Here is a 25,117-nt window from a genome sequence, read left to right as displayed (position 1 = left end):
TGCCTTTTGAAAATCCAAATACATCCACTGGTTCTTCCTTATCTACCCTACTACTTGCACCCTCAAAAAATTCTAATTCTAAAATTAGAAGCGAGTACAAAAATTAAATTGAACTTTTTACTCTTGAAATATTTGCACATTTCAAATATACAACTGGGAGCAGAAGAATATCCAGACTATTCTTCGCATGAGGCAAGACCTTCATGACTCACCACCTGATCTTATAATTACCTTAACCACACAAGATATTGATGGTAAATAATGAGGCCATGGAACCTGAAAATATTTTCAGAACTGCTCTTCTGTAATTCAAAGTGAGGCAATGCACCTGTCTTTATTCAAAGAAATTACATCAGGGTCTACAGATTTAAGTGAACAAGTTCAAATTGATTAATGTTGCTGTTTTCTCCTTCACTTTGTGAAATTTCATACAGCCCTTCCCTCAAGACATACCATCTGATGTTAAAACCTATCTCAACTGTTTAACAAGCTATAGATATGGGTACCAGTTATCTAAATCTAAATTTTATTTTAATTTCCTACTCGTTTCTTAGATTTTTTTTTCCAAATACAAACCATAATTGAAAGAAACAGTTTGTTGGAAGTGAGTAAAATTGACCAGTTTGTGATATTTAAAACTTCCAACTTGAAAACTTATTTCAAAAGATGATCAGCTAGCTACTGCACAATTACAGATAAGGACTATTAAATGTCAAAAAGCACTGTGAGGTATCTGATGTACTCCACCGTCAGATCTCTGCAGAAGCATCTGGCTGGGTGAAGGAAACTAGAAGTCTTGTAATTATTTGAAATGGCCACCCTTTGAGTGCATTGAGGCTGGAATAACTGTGGTAATAGTATTTTACCAATCCTGATTTGATTTCTGTTTGATAAACCTTAATGACACATAATAGAGAATCAGGAATCCAAAACATATGGCTGTCAGGATGAGGTAGCACATGTATAGCGGTCCCGAGTCCATATCCATTGATTTAATTATCTAGAAAATCATATTACAAAAGGGAGAAAAAAAAAGTTAGTTGTTATTCAGTCAGCTTCTCATTTTGCTTCTGATACATTGTGATCCCATGTACATATCTTTCTCATTTATTGGTCAGACTATCTTTGGTGATTTTGAATCCATTTGGGTTAACTGTACAGTAAGGTTAAATTATGGCCTAGATTACAACAGCTTGCATTTATATAGTATCTTTAACTTAGTAAAACATTCCTTACGTGAAATGCTGACACATAAAGTCTTCCTTAGATTGCTCTTTCCCACTGATCTTTTCAGCGTCCATATTCCCCAGATAGTAACAGTCAGAAAGAAGCAATCTAAAGAAGTTTTAAGAACCATAGTTTCACTTAAGTGTGCATTAACTTTTAAAAAGAAATTCTTGTGCCAGAAACCAGCTAGTGTAAAGAAGCAATATGGCATCCTATGAAATTTAAAAGATATGGTCAAAGACCTCTAGGTTGTACAGCATCAAAGGACATAATGGAGTTCCTTAACGTGAAGTAAAAGATGACTAGCAGTGTCTTCCTCATTCTCCTCCACCCGTCACATACCTCAGCAGGTAAACCTTAAATATAGTTGTAGAGACCAGGAAGGACCCAGGTACAATCCTTGATCTGCATTGAATTATTTGATCTCAGGATGGCACTGGAGAGCACTACAATTGGTCAGTGTCCCTGTGCTAAGATTAGCCAGGGTTCCCTGTGCTAAAATTAGTCAGGGTTTACCTTCCTCAGTCTCCCCCTCCTCTTACAATTACAGGATTTTAGGACACAAGCTTGGTGTTACCTAACCACTACTGAGAATGATAAAAAATTACATTACAGAAGAATGCCATTCAGCCCATTTTATCTCTGCTCACTTTTTGCTAGAGCAATCCACTTTGCATTCAACTACGTCTGCCAACTGCTTGCCCACTCTACTAGCTTATCAATGAGTTCATAGATTTCCCTGTCATTAAGATATAGGCCATCTATTCAGCTGCATCTGCTGCTCCCCTATTCCCCTTGCCCACCAAGCCAAACCTGCCCAGCACCTTTCATCCAAGCCCTTAATCCCCAAATCTCTCTAGTTTTTTCCCCATCTCCAAGTTCATCTCACCCATGAGACCCACCTCCTGCTCCCGTGACATCATTCTCAATAAACTGCTAACCATCCAATCTCCCTCCCTACTCCCCTGCTAGCTGACACTATAAATAGATCCCTCTCCTCAAACACTGTTCCCTGCCTTTTCAAAATCTCTGTCATCAGTCCCTCCTCAAAAAACTAACCATCAGCCCCTATGTTCTTGCAAACTACCATCCCATCTTCAACCTGCCTTTCCCCTTCAAAGTCCTTGAATGTGTTGTTGCATCCCAGATCCATGCCCATCTCTCCCATGACTTCATGTTTGAATCTCTCCAATCAGGTTTCTACCTTTCAACAATTCCAAAACAGCCCTAATCAAAGTCACAAACATGATTCTCTGTGACTGTGACCATAATGCATCATTCCTCCTCACCCTCCTCAACCTCTCTGCAGTCTTTCATGTTCGAGACCAAATGTAGTCTTCAGGTGAAGTGAATTAGAGGATGGGGGATAATTAGACAAGAACGCACAGACATAATTCAGTCCCTATTCTAAAGTCATGCACTGTGCCTTTTTTAAATATAATACTTTGATTTTATATTATTTTTAATTAACTAGCAAAACTTGTGTCAATTTTGGGAAGAAGAGAAGGACAGATAGTTGGATCACGAGTGTTTCTCTCTGGTACAGGCAGAGCAGCTGAGAGACATAAAACTGAGGCACAACAACAGCACCACCGCTGCTGCAAGGTTGTAATTACAGTATAACAAGTTTACAAAAGCAGTTACTATTAAAATTGTAAAGGTAGGAATTTAGAAATGGAAGTGCAGTTTTTGACACATTTCAAATGAACATCTGCTTATATATTATATAAAAAAACACCCAGCAGATTTGGTCCCTTCAAACTTGAGTTGTGTGTTGAGATCATTATAAGTTGGGGAATGGGAGAAACACCTGGTTACAGCCTAACAGTGGAGGGAGCAATTTGAGGAGTTAACAGTATCACACAGCATTACACAGTAATGACTCAAATCTAATTTTGTTATAGCATTTTGGTACCATAGAATCATAGAATGTTACAACATAGAAACAAGGTATTTCACCCATCAAGCCTATTCAAGTGTTTTTCAACATATGAACTTCCTAATCTCACTCTCTTGCTCCCTGTCCATACCATTAAATACTCCTCTTTCTCAAGCAACTATCTAATTGCCTTTGAAAGAATGGCAGCAATGGTTTAGAATCATAGAAAATTTACGGCACAGAAGGAGGCCACTCGGCCCATCGTGACCGTGCCAGCCGAAAATGTGCCACCCAGCATAATCCCACTTTCCAGCACATCCAGGTACTTTTTAAATGAGTTGAGGGTTCCTGCCTCTACCACCCTTTCAGGCAGTGAGTTCCAGACCCCTACCATCCTCTGGGTGAAAAAATTTTTCCTCAGCTCCCCTCTAATTCTTCTACCAATCACTTTAAATCTATGCCCCCTAGTTATTGACCTCTTTGCTAAGGGAAATAGGTCCTTCCTATCCACTCTATCCAGGCCCCTCCTAATTTTGTACATCTCAATTAAATCACCCCTCAGCCTCCTATGTCCCAAGGAAAACAACCCCAGCCTATCCAATCTTTACTCATAGCTAAAATTCTCCAGTCCTGGCAACATCCTCGTAAATCTCCTCTGTACCCTCTCATCTTTCAATCACATCTTTCCTGTAATGTGGTGACCAGAACTGTACGCAGTACTCAAGCTGTGGCCTAACTAGTGTTTTGTTCAGTTCTAGCATAACCTCCCAGCTCTTATATTCTATGCCTCAGCTAATAAAGGAGAGTATCCCGTATGCCTTCTTAACCACCTTATCTACCTGTCCTGCTACCTTCAGGGATCTGTGGACATACACTCCAAGGTCCCTCACTTTCTCTACACCTCTCAGTATCCTCCCATTTATTGTGTATTCCCTTGCCTTGCTTGCCCTCCCCAAATACATTACCTCACACTTCTCTGGATTAAATTCCATTTGCCACTTGTCTGCCCACCTGACCAGTCCATTGATATCGTCCTGCAGTCAACAGCTTTCCTCCTCACTATCAACCACACGGCCAATTTTTGTATCTTCTGCAAACTTCTTAAACATGTCTCCTACATTTAAGTCCAAATCATTAATATATACCACAAAAAGCAAGGGACTTAGTACTGAGCCTTGCGGAACCCCACTGGAAACATCCTTCCAGTCACAAAAACACCCGTCGACCATTACCCTTTGCTTCCTGCCACTGAGCCAATTTTGGATCTAACTTGCCACTTCCTTTGGATCCCATGGGCTTGTACTTTTTTGACCAGTCTTCCATGTGGGACCTTGTTGAAAGCCTTGGTAAAATCCATATAAACTACATCAAATGCACTACCCTCATCGACCCTCCTTGTTACCTCCGAAAAAATTCAATCAAGTTTGTAGCAGGGAATTCCACAATCTAACTTCCTCTTTAATTCTTTTTGTGATTATCTTAAATTTGTGCCCTCTCATTACCGTCTTGCTGACCGGCTGATGCAAATCTTGCAGACTTCTATCCTAACTCCAACTGCAATTTAATCAAGGTCTTGTTTAAGTTCCGCATTACCTCCTTTCTTTTGTATTGCATGCCTCTAGTTAAAAAAACAAGGATTCTGTTTGCCTTTTTTATGGCCTCATCTACATGCACTGTCAGTGTTAGTAACCTATGTATCTGCACTCCAAGGTCCTTATGCTCTGTTTAAAATTTTGGTGTATTTCCTTTCCTTATTCTTACTTCCAAAGTATATTGGTTAATATTTTTCTACAATTAATTGCAACTGTCACCTAGTTGCCCACCCTGCTAGCCCATATGTCCTCCCGTAGTCTTTTGCAATCCTCATCACAATTTGTCAAATCCTCCCCAATTTGGTGTCTTCAAACATTTTGATATTGCTCCCTCAATTCCTGTGTCCAAATTATTTATGAAGATAAGAGCAGCACCAATCCAGATCCCTGTGGAGAACCACTCACCAGATCTTTTCAGCATGAGAAAGTTCCTTCTACCCCTATCCTTTGTTTCCTGTTCCCAGCTGTTTAACCATGTGACCATATTCCCCTTAATTCTATATGCCAGTGTCTTTGCCATAAGTCATTTTAAGTGATATCTGATCAAATGCAAATGTTAAGATATTACAAATATTACATTCCTCATTATTATTGGCAACAATTTTATCTCAACATGACTTCAGCATCGCTCTTACTTACATCTGTGCCCTTGACTGGAATGGTAAGATTTCCTATCGTAATAAAGTAAGGATGTCCTGTGAATTGAACCTGTATCAGACCCTCAAAACCCCATCGGAGGAAGGAAATTTGGGAAAACCAAGAAGCAACTGTGAATAAGCACAAAGACATAAGGTTAATTTTCATTTACATATTCAATCCTTTTACTTTGTTTTTTTCTGCTCAGTCACCCTGCCGTCCCATCGCCCAAAATGAGATTTTAAAAAGATGCAACACTGCCTTCTTTGCTTGTATGAAACATTTAAAACTGTATTTACATACTAAGACAGTATTTATGGATGCATTGTTACACATGAACTGACCTTGAACTTGTGGAAGTTCAGGTTCAAATCTAGTTCAGTAACAGGCATCTAAGAGCAAAGGGGCAGGGTTATGTTTCTGATATGTGATGTCTCTAAAACAATCCTATTCATTAAGTTTCAACATTTTGCTACCAGGTAAAAGAGAATTGGGACATAGACATCCATGTAAACAACTCAATAAAACTTTGACATCACATACACTTGGTGCAGGGGTATAAGAAGTCCATCTTGGTGGTTCCTAACTATTATTTACTTAAACATTCTGCCATGTCCTTAAACAAAGAATAATTGGTTCTTGGGAGTGATCACCGTCAGTAATCTCATCCAGGGGTTCAGGGCTTCTAGTATCTGAAGCTCAAGATGAAAGTACTGTATTGTCTTGAAATCACTTTCACATATCCATTTCTGTTTATACTATATGGAATAGATAGAGACAGTTTTATTGAATTTTCACTCATTTCTTTTGCCATTGCCAGCAGGTATCATGCTGAATATCAATGGGCAGAATTCTCTTTATGTAGTTGATATCTGATGACATCCTGACTGAAAGACTGACAATTGTAACATAATTGCTGCAAGTTTATCAAGTGATAATATGCAGTTGATTCTTGGGAAATAACATTTTATATTATAGCTAAAGTCAAGATTGAAGTAATCTTTCTCCCTTTGGTAGAGAAAAATCCACAGCATAAAAATGAATTTTATCTCCATAAGTGTCATCTTGCACAGTATGCCGAAATTGTGGAAAATGAGAAAAGTCACTTGGTGCCGTGTAAAGTAATCATTGGAGACAAGGGTTCAATCAGCATTTTCAAGATCAAGACTGACAGAGTTTAGCTTTACTGTTACTCTGCACCAAATCTGATCTGGTGTCATCTTTATCATCTTAAACACTAATGTAAAAATGTTCCAATATTTTCTCCTTAAGAGCACTAAATATAAAACTTCCTAAACATCTATTTTAACAAAATGAAGTGATCTAGACATATGCATGGAAGATTTTTATGTGTGAAAAGAAAAGCTGAGTACTGGAAATTTGAAATAAAAATAGAAAATGCACAACTGGCTGTTCAGCATCTGGAACAGGAAAAAAGATTACTTTTAATTAAGACTGCATAAGAAAAGTTTTGATGAAGACTCTCATCTAAAACTTGATCTGCCTTTTTCTTAGATACTGATCAATCTGCAATGCATGTGTAGCATATTTCTAATTACCAGCCAAAGCAGTTATTTTTATTTACTTTTTTGTTAAATTTTACTTATCTCGAATCATAGTAAACACTTGATCTGCAAAGGATATACAATATCTGGCTATTACAAGGGAGTAGCACACTCAAAGATTTTGGATGATTGAAGTAATGTGCATATCTGATGTCCTTTTGCAACATAAATGCAGGAAAAAGGCAGCAGTGAACTATGAAGGTACAAATAAAAGTAACACTGAAAAGATCACAGCTTATTACTACAGAATTACCATTAATAAATGTCTTTGGCTGGGTGGACTAACAGCAACTGATATGCGACCAGGATAAGCGAGGAACACTGAACATCAACAAGAACTTGCAATTATATAGTGTCTTTAACATAGAGAGAACATCCCAAGGAAATGGCAGAGACGTTAAATAAATATTTCTAACTATCTTCACAGTGGAAGATATAAAAAACATACTGGAAATAGTAAGGCACTGGAGTTTAGAAGAATGAGAGGTGATCTCATTGAAATGTATAAAATTTTGAGAGGGCTTGACAGGGTAGATCCTGAGAGGCTGCTTCCCCTGGCCGGAGATTCTAGAACTAGGGGGCATAGATTCAGAATAAGTGATCAGTCATTTAGGAGATGAGGAAAAATTTCTTCACTCAGAGGGTTGTGGATCTTTGGAATTCCCCACCCCAGAGGGCTGTGGATGCTCAGTCATTGAGTATATTAAAAACTGAGATCGATTGATTTTTGGACACTAAGGGAATCAGGGGATATGGGGATCGGGTGGGAAAGTGGATTTGAGGTAGAAGATCAGCCATGATCTTATTGAATGGCGGAGCAGGCTCAAGGGGCTGTATGGCCTACTCCTGATCCTTTTGTTATGTTCTTATGTTTTTATTGATACTGAGCCAAAGATGGAGATATTAGAAGGGTTGATTAATAACTTGGTCACAGAGCTAGGTTTTAAGGAGGGTCTTAAAGGGTGGAGAGGCAGAGAGATTCAGGGAGGGAATTCCAGAGCTTAGGGCTTAGACGGATGAAGGTACAGCTGCCAAAGGTGGGGTGAAGGGAGTGGGGCATATGCAAGAGGCCAGAGTTGTAGGAACGCAGAGTTTTCAGAGGATTGTAGGACTGGAGGAGGTTACAGAGATAGGGAGGGATGAGGCCATGGAGGGATTTGAACACAAAGATGAAGATTCACCCGAGAAGCCTCCTACTGCATCAACATTTGCTCCGCTGTGGAACTTGTGTTTTCTCTACTTGCATTACTTTCACATGCCTTAACTCTCTAACCCCCATCCCCCTCACTTTTATCCCTATCCCACTCAATTTAGCAGAAACCACTACATCCAACCCACCTAGCTGGCAGAGCCAATTAACGGGCAAAGAAGGGGAAGGCACGAGGCATGGAAGCTAATTTGAAAGTAAATAACTAAAATATTAAAAGTTAACCATATCTTAAGAGCCAACAACTTCAAGAGAGGAGCATGGAGGTCGGGGCGGGGGGGAGGGTGGTGGGTGGCGGAAAGAATATTAATCCGATGGAGCTATATTCCAGAGTGAGATACATTAAAACAGCCCACATATTTAAACCGAAATGAATGAGGTTTAATTCAAATGAGTGAAACATAATGGATCTGCATGTTGAGGCTTGTTTGTTGAAGGCCAGAATGTGTCTCATGGGGAATTGTGAGGAGGGTCATGCAGGAAACTGTGCTCATATTAAGATAGTTCAAATACTACATGCATATCAGAAGTTACTCACTCAACTTTCTGTGCTGAATTTAAACATGCTTACCTGTCCACATATTTTTTAGGCTAATAATAAAGCCTCCTGTTAAGTAGAAAATTGTAAAAAAGACGTTTCCCATTAAAGAAGATAACTGCAGTGTCGGTAGTAATGCTGCGACCCACAAAGCCATTAGTCTGCTGCAATAAACCACGAGCCACACCAGCAGAAAGTTCAAGAGGAAAGGACTAGCCTCAGGTCGGAGAGCTGCTATCCAGTAAATTGGCACGCCGTAGATTATTACGAAAGCACAGTGTTCTGGGAGTTCCCCCAAAAGCTGTGGGGGTGAAAGAAAATGCCAATTGGTTATTAACACAATAAGTATAGTATCCTCACCACTTTATAACACGCTGATGCACCACATCCTCTGATATAATGCATCTCGTTTATGCTTACCTGAACAATAGAGAAGCCAATACTTGCCCAGAGTTTCCGTGGGGGCTCTCACGATCGCCCGCTGTAACTTCGGTGGAAGATTAGCGATAACCCCTGAGAAACAGCTTGAATGGAAATTCTACCCACTGTTTTTATAACACTTTCCACTATACCGCAATTTCTTATGATGCACATTGGCCTAGGTTCTTCCTTTTGGTGTAGTTCACTTCTGAATGGCTACTAGCGGGTTTCAAGCAGACTCAAATAAAAGTTTGCTTTTTGCATCCAATTTTGCATGGTAACTTATTAGCATGGATTCACGTGCAGATTCGGATGGTTGTTGGGCACACATCAGTGCGGGAACACAAAATTACATCTCAGTGAAATTTAAAGGGGAATGTTAGAATAGGTGACAAAAATTCTGAAAACATTGACAGCCTCAAAAAGCTTCTCAGCCCATTATCAGCTTTTGCCAAGGCTGACGGGCAGGGGACCAAGAGACAGACAAAAATGAAGGGAAAGCAAACCCAAGGTATAATTAAGAGTCTGCAGGAAAGTGACGGAGCAGCCAGCACCCAATTTGATGGCTGCTACCCAGAGGTGATGCAGCATGAGATAGTTGGGAGGAGGGTTGCTATCTCTGCCACTCTACGGGACCATAGAAAAGAACTTGTATTTATATAGCGTCTTTTACGACCTCATGATGTCCCAAAGTGCTTTACAGCCATTGAAGTACTTTTGAAGTGTAGTTCCTGTTGTAATGTCGGGAACGTGGCAGCCAATTTGCACACAGCAAGGTCGAGGTGACGTTTACACTGGTGGCCATCTCCTCCCATTACCCATGGCCACGCTTCTTGAGGGCTGCAGTACCCAATGTTAAAGCGACACCCCTTTCTCTGCCTCACTTCTTTAGAAGAATCTCAGTGGCTCCAGTGGAAAACTGGGCTGCTCTGTGGTCCAGGCTACTTTACACCTTTCAGACATTGTTTTTTTTCATTTAAGCTTATTCTCTTGCTTTCGTTGAAGATTGTTGTCTTGCAAATTTTTAAAATCAGGATGCCTGTCCCTTTAAGCTGCTACAAGCCTTTAAACCCTGCAGTAGCATATAATTCCCCAACCACCAATGGGCAAGCTCCCAATTATAGGCATTTTTCCATGCCAGGAGCTCACCCACAATATTGGAGCGAGTCTTTGGCTCAGTTGTAGCAGTCCCACCTCTGACTCAAAAGGTGCGGGGTTTGAACCTTGCTCCAGATAATCCCAGCAAGTGGAAATCGGAGCTTTGGCTCTGAATTCTGTGTTGATGTCCAGCGGGATACTCTCACCCGGGTGTGGGTATGGGTTGTGGGAGTCCATCAAACCCTCCCACTGTATAGAACTAACGGCTGGTGTAAAGGTGGTTACAGCCATGGAAGGAGAATTCATGTTGCAGCCTGTTAGGCTGTTAATCAGCCTGTGAATCCTTCCACTACTTCACACTATTCTCAAAGGCAAGAGTGTGAAGATACAAAAACAACAACTCACAATATTTAAATTAGGCTGACCCTGGAAACATACACATGATCAGAGGCACACAGATCAGACTTAAACCCAAATGGAAAATCTAGGTTCTTATTCGTGGCTCCCTTACTGATCAAAAACCCATATAAAAGCATGCCATTTATAACACACTCTGATATACTGTACAGTATATGATTCTCTTACTCATATAAAACATCCCCTTTATAGAGATGGCTTTCCTCCTCTACAATATTATCTTTTTCATAATTTTCCCAACAGATTTTCATATATAATTTTATTCACTGTCTAACGTTCTACTGCTTCACTGTTAGCAAAGTGAAAAAAAAAATTACCTTAGCAAAAAAATAGGGAGTAACAGAATACATCCCATCCTCCAACTCATGGTAAAGCATTGCCCTTTCTGAATGACCTAGGAAAAGATAATTGTCTCCAGTTCAAAAGAAGTTAACAACTTGAGTGGTCTTGACTATGTATGTCAGTATTCTCAAATCTTGTTACTGCTGTTTAAATGAGCTACTGGTATTTAAAGAAAGGAGAAAGACTTGTATTTATATAGTGCCTTTCATGACCACTGGACATCCCAAAGTGCTTTACAGGCATTGAAGTACTTCTGAAGTGTAGTCACTGTTGTAATGTAGGAAACGTGGCATCCAATCAACACACAGCAAGGTCCCACAAACAACAATGAGATAATGACCAGATAATATATTTTTAGTGATGTTAGTTGAGGGATAAATATTGGCCAGGACACTAGAGAGAACTCCCCTGCTCTTTTTTTTATTTATTCGTTCATGGGATGTGGGCGTCGCTGGCGAGGCCAGCATTTATTGCCCATCCCTAATTGCCCTTGAGAAGGTGGTGGTGAGCCGTCTTCTTGAGCCGCTGCAGTCCGCGTGGTGACGGTCCTCCCACAGTGCTGTTAGGAAGGGAGTTCTTCTTCGAAATAGTGCTATGGGATCTTTTATGTCCACCTGAGAGGGCAGACGGGGCCTCAGTTTAACATCTCATCTGAAAGACGGCACCTCCGACAGTTACTTTTCTTCTGTGGTTTTCCTTGTGGCATACACTAACACTGGCCAACAAGCTGAGGCGGTCAACAAGAAACTTGCTCCCAATGGCTTCTTATAGCCACTTATCTTTAACAAAAAAACTCAGGTTCTGCAAGCTAAAAAAAGGCAATGTTTATTTACTTATACCAGCATATTTCTGTTGAATTGTTAATGGTAAGTTAGATGATCTGCTGTTTTATAATGGCAGAATCATTATATCTTGAAATGCTCAATGCATTTATTCAGCTGCTAAAGTGGAGCTATGTGTAATCTGACCCTTTCAGGCCCCAAAGTCCAATTGCTGTAAGTAAATATAGCCTGAGGTCAATCAGAGTTTAATTGCTTTTTAGTGTGGGAAGTTTGCTGAGTGTAAGGTGCTTGTAAATTTTCAGCTCGAGAAGAGAAAAAAATAACACGAAATTACTGACTTTCCTTCCCTTCTTTAGAGTCATAGAGTCATAGAGTTATACAGCACGGATAGAGGCCCTTCGGCCCATCGTGTCCGCGCCGGCCATCAGCCCTGTCTACTCTAATCCCATATTCCAGCATTTGGTCCATAGCCTTGTATGCTATGGCATTTCAAGTGCTCATCCAAATGCTTCTTGAATGTTGTGAGGGTTGTGAGGGTTCCTGCCTCCACAACCCTTTCAGACAGTGAGTTCCAGACTCCAACCACCCTCTGGGTGAAAAAGTTCTTTCTCAAATCCCCTCTAAACCTCCCGCCTTTTACCTTGAATCTATGTCCCCTTGTTATAGAACCCTCAACGAAGGGAAAAAGCTCCTTAGTATCCATCCTATCTGTGCCCCTCATATAAAGCATTTATATGAGGGGCACAGATAGGATGGATACTAAGGATACTAAAGCATTTGGACAGTTACATGGGTAAGATGGGTATAGAGGGATATGGGCCAAGTGCAGGCAATTGGGACTGGCTTAGTGGTATAAACTGGGCGACATGGACATGTTGGGCCGAAGGGCCTGTTTCCATGTTGTAACTTCTATGATTCTATGATTCTATAACTTTTAACACACTGAAATATGGGGCCTGATTTTAGCAGGCCTGCGGGTTTCCGGCGGGTTGGGTTTCGGGTGCGTGGCCTCCGCGCCCGGTGAAATTAGTGGGTTGCCCGCGCGATCGTAGCAGGCAATCCACTAATTGGAATCACTTACCTGCTCCTCCGGGCTCCGCGCTGCTGGTCTGCGCGTCGGGCGGGCTGCGCAGGCGCAGTACGATCTGTCAGCTGGAGGCTCTCTACTTAAAGGGGCAGTCCTCCACTGACAGATGCTGCAACCAATGGAACAAATTACAGCATGGAGCAGCCCAGGGGGAAGGCTGCTCCCAGTTTAATGATGCCTCACCCCAGGTATCATCAGATGGGGTGAGGAGGAGGGGGAGGACAGAGATCTTCCACCCGGCTCGAGGTGGCAGAGGGGGTCACCTGCACCACCAACATATCGCCCACCTGCATACAGTGCAGGAGGCGCTCCAATGACCTCAGTAGGTCAGCCACAATGAGAACACGTAGTCTTTCCCCTACACTCCGTCTGCCACAACACTGCCCCCACCCCACATCTCCTTCGGCACCGCCAACACTACTCTGTCACATCACCCCTCATACCCACTCAAACCCCATCCTCATCTTACCTGCACCTACTCACCTCGCCAGTACTCACCCGCCACTAACATGCAACCCAATCCTCATACAATCTCATGGCTCTATCCCATACTCACCCTCTCGTGCATCTCTCTCACGTCCAGCCTCACTCAACCTGCCACCACCTGTGCTGCAGCCACAGGGCATGCATCTCATATGTGCAGTAGGCAGCGTACGGCAAACGTGTCGTGAGCATGAAGGGGATGCACAAGGGTGTCTGAGGGTTTGCCATGGGTGTTACCTATATTGAATTTCAGAGCAACAAACATCACACATTATATTGGCACCACCACTGCCATGTCTCCGCGAATCCTGTCTGTTGTGTCCAATAATGCCCGCTCCTGGGTATCACTATGAGGACCCACCACTGATGCCACCCATTGTGTTACTGCAGAGTAGGTGCAGGTGTATTTGCAGGGCTCTTCCGCGCAGACGACTGAGAGACATCGGCGGTGTACCCGGCTGCACCCTGGAAGGATGCGGAGGAGAAGTTGTGGAGGGCAGTGGTGACTTTGACAGCGACAGGTAAGCAGATGGTGCTGGGGCCAGCCAGGAGCAGCTCGGCATGAAAGAGCCTGCAGATCTCCACGACTACATGTCGAGTGAATCTGCGCCTCCGTGTGCACTGCTGCTTAGAGAGGTCCGGGGAGCTGCGCCTCGGTCTGTGGACCCTGTGCGGAGGGCAGTGCCCTCTGCGACGCGTCTCTCTCTGCGGTAGCCCTCCCTCCTGCTGTGCAGGTGGGTGTGCCACAGCACCGTGTTGGGGGGCTCCACGTCTCCGAGGCGGACGGCGTGGACTGCGAGGCTGCTGGGGCTGGTCATGCTGTTCGTCCTCCGAGGATGTCAACGCACCACCCATCTGGCAGGTGTTGGTCTGAGGGGTTGTGCAGGGTAGGTAGGTGGTTCCTCGCACTAGGGCTGCGGTTTCACGTCGGTCTGTCCTCTGGCTTGGCGGGGGGTGGTGGAGGGCAGGGGTTGCCCTACGTGATGCGGTGGCCTCCTGCGTGGGTGAGGGCTCTCCCACCCGCTGTGGAGTGCACCTTGGCAGCTGCCACAGGCTGCTGGCTGGAACACGACCGGTTGAAGGGAGACTGTTTCCCCCAGTGTGTGAAACTCACTGCCTTGAAGCTAAAATCCTACACTTCCTGTTTTGACAGCTGCTTCAGCTCATTTAATGACCTCAACAAGCAAGGTAAGTACACTCAAGTGGAACCCCGCTGGCTTTAATTGCCTGCGGGATTCCCACCAGCGGGGCCTGCGCACGCAGCCCCGCACGTCAGCGCGGCACCCGGAAGTGGCCGGGATCTCGGCGCGATCCGGTCACGTGACTGGATATCGGGATTTTCGGGGCTCCCCCGCTGGAAACCCGCAGGAAACCCGACGCTAAAATCGAGCCCATGATGTCTGAAGTCCAATAGATCCTTTCAAAACTTTTATACAGATAGATGTTTAGTACCAATTGCTCATGGAAGTAATATCTTGTAATAAAACTTTTGAAATAAAAGAAAATAAGAACAGCTTACATTTAGCGATAACATCTAAAACAACTGCAAACGGGGTCAGAGCTCCAATCATGTATAACAATGCCACGGTGTCCTGGATGGATAATTCTTTGCCACTTTGGCTATAGTATAAAAACCCAATTAATAAAGACATCAAGAGTGCCTCAAATCCATGGATAGCCAATGTTGGCAAATCTCTGAAATCATTAGAAACCTGTCGCCTGGTACAAAACAAAAAGTATCTCGGTTCAAATGGCACTAATTTTGCATTTTAGATGACAGTGTGTATATTTTTCATAAAGAAATGCAATTCTAAACTAACAGTTTTTAAAAAAGTGTTTTACCGTAATAAGACAGAAAACTGTTTCAATTGCCCAGCTAGCTTGTCCATGGTTTCTGATTTAATGTTAATAATCTCGTCAGAAGTCGAAGAGGCACTGGAGAAATTTTGAAATGAGGTTGAAAAATACATGAGCAGCAAGTTTAAAGCATTTGATTTAAGATGTTACATTTAAATATTTCTACATGTTTATTATCATAAAACTGCAATATCTCTAGTGTCTTCAGAAATTGTGTTTGAAATGAATTAATTCACTTTTGCCCAATGTGCAATGTCCACAGATTGGTATTTTTAAAAATGACCACATTATCAAAACATTTGCATAATAATTCCATAAACAATTCATGAACCACATGACATAGTAAAATCAATACAACTGAGGAATAACAGATTTACTTTAATTTAAAAATTATAAAGTTAAAGGTTTTGTGTTTGACACGTCTTTTATGTGTCAGTAGGTCACAAAACTTGTTGGCTAGCTCAAATTTCACATTCACTAAAAACCAAAAACATTTAAAACATTCACAAACATACACAGTGTATTTACTATTTCACAAAAAAGTCCCAATCATATCACTCAAAAAAGTTAACAAACTGAGTTTTCTATTTTTCCTTCTTTCAATTCACCACCTCCTGCCATTTGTGAGAGCCTTCCCATGGAATCTAACACAGATAGTGTTAGATTCCGCTACAGTACCAAAGTTTCACTTCATCGTATTACCTTGTGTCGCTGCTCATATTTGGACAGATGTTGCAAGCATTAGGCTTCCAAGTGTAATCATCAGTGTCTTTGATCTTTTCCCAAAATATAGAAGCAAGTGTGTTTGCTTTATTCTGTGTCTGTGCTTCCTGCTCTTTGGAACGCCTATCAATGCTGGTTAGGTCAACTGTAAAAGGCAACGAGATGCTTTTGAGAGTCACTATCGATAGTTCAAAATACTACCAACAGTTGAAAGCAGAACTAGAGCCTGGGTTGTGAAAAGAAACTACTTTCCAACAATATTATATTCCTACTGTTATTTTTTCCACTATTCCCACTTTTCTACTGCCTTGCCACTTGCACGCTGTTCTCTAATACCAATATAAACCCTTTGCACTCACACCTATTCAGGGCTATCAAAATTGAGGAAACATTAAGAGTGACAGTTGTGAGTAAGAGTGATACAAACTCAAGCTCATTTAAACAAATAGAGCTGTGTTATTTTTAAGTGGTACATACATCAAAGTAAGTACTACTTTTAAATGCTAATAATGTGATGCGACAGGCCTGCACAATGCTGCTGTAACAAGGATAATGATAGGAGGTCCTTGAATGAAGATTGACAGGCTGAATAATGATGGAATATCGTTAAATAATGACAACTGTCTAATGGCAGGATGCCCTTAAATGCTGACTAATGGTTTGAAGAAAAATGCAATCTCTTTAAATGTTGATTGATGGATTAGATAATGAAGGGCATTCCATAAATGCTGATTCACAGACTGGCTAATGACAAGGTGTCTTTGACTGTAGACTGTTCAACATAGAAGTAACCTTCTCTGTAAATACCTGCAGTTACCTAAATTATAAGCTAGCAATTTAGAATGCTATAAATATAAATCTATTTTGTTTCACCAGAAGGTTCAAAGAACATTTTTCATGATTAGCAGTGTCATATGATAAATAATCATGACAGTCCAGATAACTCACTTGTGAGTCATGATTAGGTGACAGGATCAGAAAAGGAGATATTTACCATGTCACGCAAGATATTTTCAATGGGATTTTTAAACTTTTTTTTCTTTAATGTATTTGTTTTCTTTTCTTTCCCCTCCAGTTTTTCCCTTCTTTTCGTGAAGGAGCTGGCTTGTGCTTCAGTATGGTTCCACGGGTGTCAATAGCCCTCCAAGATCTCATTCAAGTTGCTATTCTTCATGTGTGAGTTCTTGTTGGGGTATTGTCTTCAAGAGAGCAGGAATCACACAAAAGGGTGGGTGAGGAGATATTAACCTAATCACGGGGTTAATGGACATCATGTAGCAGAAATGAAAAAACAGTACCACCTGACATAAGGGACCAGATTTTCCTCCATTTTTTACCCGCGATCTCTTCAGTTTCAGGATGGACAGGAGTGGGAATTATACAAGGAAACTTTCCACCAGTTCTCTGATACCTGGCACCACTTCTGAGATATTTCATTGAAAATTGAAGTTGGTCATTGAATACATCTACGGGAGGCCGTATGTAAATTATAGGTTAATGATGGGTAAATGCCATCCAATGTATTTCCTGTCATTAATGCCTTAGCAACTCTGGGCGTCAGAAATGCCACTCTGGTTCTGGGAATCCAACCTTATTAAGGAGACAGAAGAGGGATCTAAGATGACAGAGTTGCCTCAATTTTTTTCTTTAGCCAGCAACAACAGCAGGAGCCGCAGGTATATAATCTTACAGCGCAGAAGGAGGCCATTTGGCCCGTCGGGCCTGTGCTGGCTCTTTGAAAGACCTGTCCAATTTAGACCCACACCCCAGCTTTTTCTCCATTACCCTGTAAATTAGTCCTCTTCAAGTCCAATTGCCTTTTGAAAGTTCTTATGGAATCTGCTTCCACCACCCTTTCAGGTAGTGCATTCCAGATCTTCACATCCCTCTGTATGAAAAAAATTCTCCTAATTTCTCCTCTAGATCTTTTGCCAATTATTTTAAATCTATGACCTCTGGTTACTGACCCACTTGCCAAAGAAAACAGTTTCTCCCTACTTGCTCTATCAAAACCCCTCATGATTTTGAACACCTCTATTAAATCTCCCCTTAACCTTCTCTAATTCTAAGGAAAACAATCCCAGCTTCTCGAATATGATGGATGAAGTCCCTCATCCATCATATCATCCTGGTAAACCTCCTCATTATCTTCTCCAAGGTCTTGACGTCCTTCCTAAAGTGTGGTACCCAGAATTGTACATAATACTCCAACTGAGGCCCAACCAGTAATTTGTAAAGGTTTATCATGACTTCCTGGTTTTTGTATTCAATGCCCCTATTTACAAAGCCAAGTATCCCATATGCTTCCTTAACCACCTTATCAACTTGCCCTGCCACCTTCAAAGATTTGTGAATATGTACCCCCAAGTCCCTCTGCTCTTGCACCCCCTCAAAGTAGTACCATTTAGATTACACTGCCTCTCCATGTTTTTCTTCCCAAAGTACATCCCTTCACACTTCTCCGCATTAAATTGCATCTGCCACCAGTCTGCCCATTTCACCAGCCTATCCAAGTCCTCCTCACTATTTATTACGTTGCCATGGTATTTTCCTTTACCCCTTCCTAAGGCTGGCAATCAGGCGCCCCAGAAATACCGGTAGGAGCCCATTAACAACATTCAAATTAGTCTGACCCTGGCAGAAACGACAGGGTCAGAATTGAGACACATCTCCAGCAGGAACCCAGCCACAAAAGAAAAGAGCCAGCAGCATATGGATTTTTGTGCTCCAGAAGGTTGCAGAATCTGATTTACTAGCAGCCTTTCTGGAATATTTTGGCCAGCAAGTTAGAGAAAAATCCACAAACTGCTGGACTTTGAATTGCTGGAAAGATTGTTGTTGTAGCATATCTCATTTGGTGGAGCAGGCCTTTGGCTTAATGGTAGCATGCCTCTGTCAGAAGGTGCAGGGTTCGAACTGTGCTAGCAAGTGGAGAGCAGAGCTCCAGCTTTGAATTCTGGGTGGATATCCAGCAGGGATGCTCATGGGCGTGAATAGCCACCCTCATCACATGGGTTTTGGGAGCCCATAAAACCCTCCAGTCGTATAAGACTTAACCACCCTATTGGCTGGTATAATGATGGTTATGACTATGGAAGGAGCATCACGTCGCAGCCTGTCAGATTGTTAATCAGCCTGCAAACTCTTCCACTACTTCACACTATTCTCCAAGGAAGAGTGAGAAGATACGAAAACAATAATTTTGAGGACAGGTACATTGTGGCGCTTTAACAATTTGTATCCGTGACAGATACTGATTTTTTTTTATTTGTCTATAATTCACATCTCTGATAAATGTCTCAATTATGTTTTCCTTTAATAAACTAATTGGGGCCAATCCTGAGTGCCTCCATCAAATTTAAATGGGCCAGTAGCACCTGAAAATGGCAATGGCTCACATAACACATACCACCCCTTTTTCGCTGGTGCTCCAGCCACCACCATCTTAGGTAGGGAGCTGAGGTGGGCGACCGGACGCCCTGCCTGTGTCAGGTGGGAAGCCACTTGTAATATGCAAATTGGGTCGTATAACGCAAATAGGACCCCAATTCCAATTTTGAAGAATAAATGGGCTAAGTGTGTGCTGTGCACGCTCCACCCATTTGTACTGGCATTGAACAGCCTAACTAGCAGTCTTTAAAGGGACCACTGGAGGCCACTCAGAAAACAGCCGAAGATTTTTTTTAACCTTTGGCTTTGTGAGGTCAGGAGAAGCACACCTGCTCCTCTTGGATCCATAGAAGAACCCCGGCCCACTGCCGGCCTGTGCAAGGACCGCCTGGGATTGGCTCCTCCCCCTAAAGCTCTGACGGTATAGGCGCCAGCCAATTCACTGCCATCCGCAACTGGTGAGCTGTCTCAAAGAACTGGTTTGGTACATAAATGAGGCCATGGCCTCAGAATTGCTCAGGCCTCACCATGGTAACAATGGGCAGGTGGCAGGTGCACTCTGTCCAACGACCATCCATTGTGCCCCTCAAATTAAATTCAGCCCCATTATCTCAAATTTCTGAAATGTTTTCCTTTCTGAAAAGTAAGGACTAGATGGAATGTCTGATTATTAATAAGGTTGCTAAGATTTATTTGGACAGCTATTTGTTTAAAAGAGATAAAAAGAGCTGTGAATATTAGAAATGAGTCATGCTGAAGTTCTGATCAAGAGTCAAACCTGAAACGTTAACCATTTTTCTCTTTTAGATGTTGACTAAGCGAATGAGCATTTTCAGAATCTTCTCTTTTTATTCCTAATACAAGCTCTGGCAGAATGCAAGTGCTTGTGGGACAAGCAAGATTATGATTAAAAACTGTATGATTAAGAGTAATACTGGGAATATTTCAGAAATACTAAACATTGTAAAGGGTCTTATTCTCTATCAAAGTTAAAGGGCTAATGATACAATTGAAGAAAAGTAGATAATCATAGTAAGATCAGATCAGAGTGACTTCAACCTTATGTCTTGCATTACCACTGAGAGCCATTCTCAGCATGTTCAATACTCACCATAAAAATCACAAGGATTGCAGTACTTTGGACAAGGATATCCTATTGAGGTAAAATACGGAATCATATCCTTAGCTGTTCCACAATATGTTGTTACTCCTGAAGAAAGCAGAACAACCAGATCGAACAAGTGAAATATGTCTGACCGTGGCTGATGGATTGACATTAGGATCAATCGATTTCCTCTGGCAAGTCTTGAGAGAGTCATCACCAAATTGTGTGCTGTAAAACTATCAAGTCCAGAGGTGGGTTCATCTAATATTAAAATACCTGGAACAAAAAATATTTCTTTAGCTTATATTTATCAATGATGACAGGTTATCAAAAGAATGGCTTATTTGGGTGGGTGCCATTGGACTTCTTCCTTGAACCCAATAATTTCACAATAGCTTTGATATCACTGGATGTCTGTAGAGTTAGAGAGGACATGATCCAACTCATTAAAATGATGTATGGATAATATAGACATTAGCAGACTATTTAACTTAGACTCTGATCAGAGACCAAGACGACCCAAATATATAATTAACAAGGCTATTTAATAGAAGAAATATTCTTTTGTGTATATGCAGACATTAAAAACAGTAGATAAATATATCTGCATAGGAATGCATTTGAAGGTTGCAAGGCTAAGTACAAATGTATGTTCAAAAATTCAATGGAACATGAACATCAGTGGAGTGCATTTGGTCAAAGCTGATTAATGTATGTTGTAAGATTAGACTGATCATAAATTTATTACCTTAGGGTGTCATAGGGGGAAACTTTACAAGGCTTTATCTTCTGATGTTTGACTGGATTGAGTAGACTCCCCAATTATATACAGTCTATGGAAAGAATTGGCTTGATAGGCTGAATGGGATCTTTTCATACATAAACTTGACTTTTTATACATAAACTATAAAGAACGCAAGAGTTTTTAGGAACAGGAAAAGGCTAGTAGGCCCAACAAGCCATTTATTTTTGATAGATAAAGCCCGTCTATTGTTCTTCTTATCATATCCCTCAATATATTCGCTTTCCTGGTACATACCCAACTGCTTCTAGCACTTATTTATACTGTTTGCTTTAATGGCTGTGTCTTGTAACTTATTCCACACGTCTGTTGTCATTTATGTGTAAAAGTTCTACCTAATCTCCTTCTTACTTCTAACTTCTTAATTTTTAGTTTGTATTCCCTGGTAGTTGAACCCTCCAAAAGGTTTCTATTTTGACTTTTCCCAAAGTCAGAATTCTCTGAAATAAGAACTAGATTTCACAGTTAAACAGTATCATTAGTACAGTATCATTCATCAAATTTGATCAATTTAAGTGGAAGATATAGAGCATAAAGGATGAATAGCTGTGGGATTTGGTATACATCCCATGAATGCCCTGACCTAATAACTGGAGAATAATGAATTCATGAGTAAGTAATGATTAGTGTCATGAGAGGGATATAATTGGTATGTTACAGAACATCAACATCTATTCTGTTTATATCACATCAGGCAAGTAATTAAAAATAAGAAAATAATTGAAGTTAGATGTAAATATTATTTTTTACACTAAATTGATGAACAATGGAAGTAATGTGAGGAATTAGGGCAGAAAATAGCTTGTTCTAAAGCTACGACTAGCACAGTGGAGCAAGATGAATATAAAAGCAAAGTAAAGGGGGTTAAGAAACTGTTCAGGAAAGCAAAAATAGAAAATGAAATTAGACCAGCAGGAAATATTTTTAAAAAGTCAAGCATTTCTATAAATATATTTGCAGAAGCTGGTGGAAAAAGGAAATGGCGGGACGTTGAAAGATCCCAAAGGTTACATTAAATCAAGTAACCGTAGGATATTAAAAATGCCAAATTAATTTTTATTTTCTGTGCTCATAGAGATCACCATGGGCAATCTCCCCATTATGGAAGTTGAATTTTTTTTTGTGCGGGGGAGGGGTTGAAGGGAGGAAACAGAGGAGTACTAAAGGAAATAGAAATTTTAGATAAGGCAGTCGCTGATAGGCTGAAGGTCAGGCTAGGCAGTTTAAAGGATAAGAAGGCACTCAACCCAGATGGATGAGTGGCAAATGGCATTTACTGTGATCAAATGCAAGATAATAAGACTAGAGAAGTTAAGGAAACATTAGAAATATAAACTAAATGGCTCTAGGCTACAAGATAAAACACAGGATAGGGATTTGAGGGTATTGGTGGATTGTTCATTGAAACAAACAGTGCAGTGTGTGGCAGCAGTAAGGAAAACTAACTGGATCTTGGATTGTAGAGTTAGAGGGATGGTGCATAAGTCCCAGAAGTTGATACTGAATCTGTACTTGGTACTGGTATGACCACACATGGAATTCTGTGTACAATTCTGGTATTCAAAATTCTTAAAAGAATAGTTGAATTGAATCCTGATAGTATGTTTGAGATTGTCACAAACTCCAGAACAAGGGCACGTTAGATCCAAGCTTAAAGAGGGAAGGTGCACAGACTGTTTAAATTTAACTATTTCACATAGAGGGTGGTGAATATGTGGAATGAACTGCCAGACAAGGCAATGGAGGCAGGTATGGAAAAATTTAAGGGAGAATTGTATAGATATTTGAAGGAATAGGCAATTGAGGTATATTGGTTTTTGGGACCTGCCAAATGGACTACAGAGTCTTTTTTCTGTTCTGTACTTTACCCCCCCAAGTTCCTAAGTCAGAGCTGTGTGGATGTACAATGGTTCTGGTCACCTCACTCCCCTCCACAGTGAAATATATGCAGGAAATGGCATCATTACATGTGGTATAAGACGTAGCTGTAATCAATGTCACTACAGATACTTATGACCCTAGTCATTTATATCAAGTTTTCATTAATAAATTCATCCTAGTGTAAGCAGAGTCTAAGCGAGTGTTAAAATGGCATTCATGCCAGGTTCTCCTTCAGTATTTAAAAAAAAATGATTTTCTGCCCCCTCTTTAGGGTCCTTTGCAGCATCCACTTTTCCACTGCCAAAAAGGCAGCTAATTGATAGACTTTGCCAATATTGCTCCGTAAGCAGCTGCTAAGAGCTGCAGTTGGTAAACACACCATCTGGTGTGGTACTAGGCCATACAGACCCAAGAGGTCCTACCTTTGATCTCCAGTTTGTGCTGAGTTGGCTGTGCCACTGGATTAAGAAAGCCACTTAATTACTACCCAATGTGGATGAACAGCTTTCCAACATTCACTGTCTAAGCTCACTTGTGAACAATGACTACTTGGGGAGGTAGCAAATGGCTTCTGATGCATAACACAGCACTTTTTGGAGAGAAAAACATAATATTAGAAGAGAGATAAATAACCAACTGCTGCTTACCAGGATTCCACAGAAGCTGCACTCCAATGCTTACCCGTCGTCTCTCACCTCCAGAGACTCCCCGGGTAAAGTAATTCCCAACTCTAGTGTTAGCACATTGTCTTAGTCTGAGTTCTGCTATAACATCCTCTATCTGAAAAACATCAAGAAGCAAGTCTAAAATGATATCTGTTGCCCTAGTATTGTGTTGATTATTTCTGTCTGTTCCTAATTTAATCATAAAGTCAAAACAATTATTACATTTAAAAACAGAAATTTTCTATTTATGATTAAAAAATTATATACTTGGAACTTTGTGCAATCCCAGTTTACAGGTGATGAGAACCTTTGGGAATCAGCCCAGACTGATGGGATGATAATCCTCTCTCTTAACTGACTGTAACAGTTCTATGTAAAATGGGCTGTCTCGTGGCATTAAACTACCCCTAATTTGGCACTAACGTGGACAAGAGTTGTGATCTAACTAGAGCAGTGATAAGGATGGCTGACGTAGGAAATGAAAAATGTCAGAGTGCTGAAGTAGGGGGTGCTTCACTAGGTTTGGGACAAAGGCATATTGGATTGGCACAGAGTGGAGTATCTGACCTGCACTACACCAAACCTGGAAATGGTCAATCTTGACACTTGAATGTGTGAAATGGGAAAATGTTTAATTTTCCAGCAGTAACATCCCTCGCATTGAACAAAAAGAAAAAGCTGCACACAGGGGAGGTTAATTGAATATAATTGGTTATAAGACAAATACAAACATTGAAAAAAATATATAACGGGGTATGGTATTGGTTATGTTACTGGATTTGTAATCCAGAGGCCTGGATTAATAATCCAGAGAACATGAGTTCAAATCCCACCATGACAGTTTGAGAATTTGAATTTTATTTTTAAAAAATCTGAAAATAAAAAGTTGGTATCAGTAAAAGTGTCCATGAAGTTCTTGGATTGTTGCAAAAATGCCACAGGTTCACCAATGCCCTATAGGGAAGGAAACCAGTCTGGCCTATATGTGACCCCTCTGGTAACTCACCCAAGTGACCATTCATTGCGTGTGAGCTTTAAACGTAAGTGTTAGCTGGCTATTTAACTTTCATGAGCATCACAGCCAAGCCTGATTTTGTTGTCACCTGGTATCTATGCATATGTACTTTTCCACAGGGGTCACTATAGCAATTAGAAACAGGAATCCTGGCTGATATTTTTTCCCTCCCTAGGCAGGGACACTGTATAATGTTTCTTCTATGTCCATGATGGAAATCAATTGACACAGCACAGACCAGGGACTGAACCTGAGACCTTCCTGGTCTGTATGACTCTCAGTTCCATACCAGGCACTGTATTTACACAGTAAGCCATTGTGGGAGCTTAGTAAGAAAATAATCTCTGGCAGCGGAAGATACAGAACTACGGGGACAGGGCAGGGCAGTGGATTATTTTTGGTTTGT

The 25,117-nt window shown here is 41.1% G+C and overlaps 1 protein-coding gene across 1 annotated transcript in view; it reads right to left on the bottom strand.

The window, feature by feature from the left end:
• Positions 1 to 676: 676 nt before the first annotated feature.
• abcg8 (ATP-binding cassette, sub-family G (WHITE), member 8) overlaps positions 677 to 25,117 on the bottom strand; it is a 30,964-nt gene continuing 6,523 nt past the window's right edge. The window contains exons 5-13 of the mRNA XM_067988451.1: positions 23,679 to 23,811; positions 20,355 to 20,624; positions 15,833 to 15,998; positions 15,116 to 15,208; positions 14,793 to 14,992; positions 10,897 to 10,973; positions 8,678 to 8,945; positions 5,338 to 5,465; positions 677 to 1,000 (exon numbers count right to left, since the gene is read on the bottom strand). Coding sequence (XP_067844552.1) covers positions 863 to 1,000; positions 5,338 to 5,465; positions 8,678 to 8,945; positions 10,897 to 10,973; positions 14,793 to 14,992; positions 15,116 to 15,208; positions 15,833 to 15,998; positions 20,355 to 20,624; positions 23,679 to 23,811 — 1,473 coding nt within the window. The 3' untranslated portion in view covers positions 677 to 862. The remainder of the gene's footprint in view (positions 1,001 to 5,337; positions 5,466 to 8,677; positions 8,946 to 10,896; positions 10,974 to 14,792; positions 14,993 to 15,115; positions 15,209 to 15,832; positions 15,999 to 20,354; positions 20,625 to 23,678; positions 23,812 to 25,117) is intronic.

This window comes from Heptranchias perlo, chromosome 8 (assembly GCF_035084215.1).
Source record: "Heptranchias perlo isolate sHepPer1 chromosome 8, sHepPer1.hap1, whole genome shotgun sequence".
Taxonomy (NCBI): domain Eukaryota; kingdom Metazoa; phylum Chordata; class Chondrichthyes; order Hexanchiformes; family Hexanchidae; genus Heptranchias; species Heptranchias perlo.
This window is presented reverse-complemented; position numbering and strand designations above follow the sequence as displayed.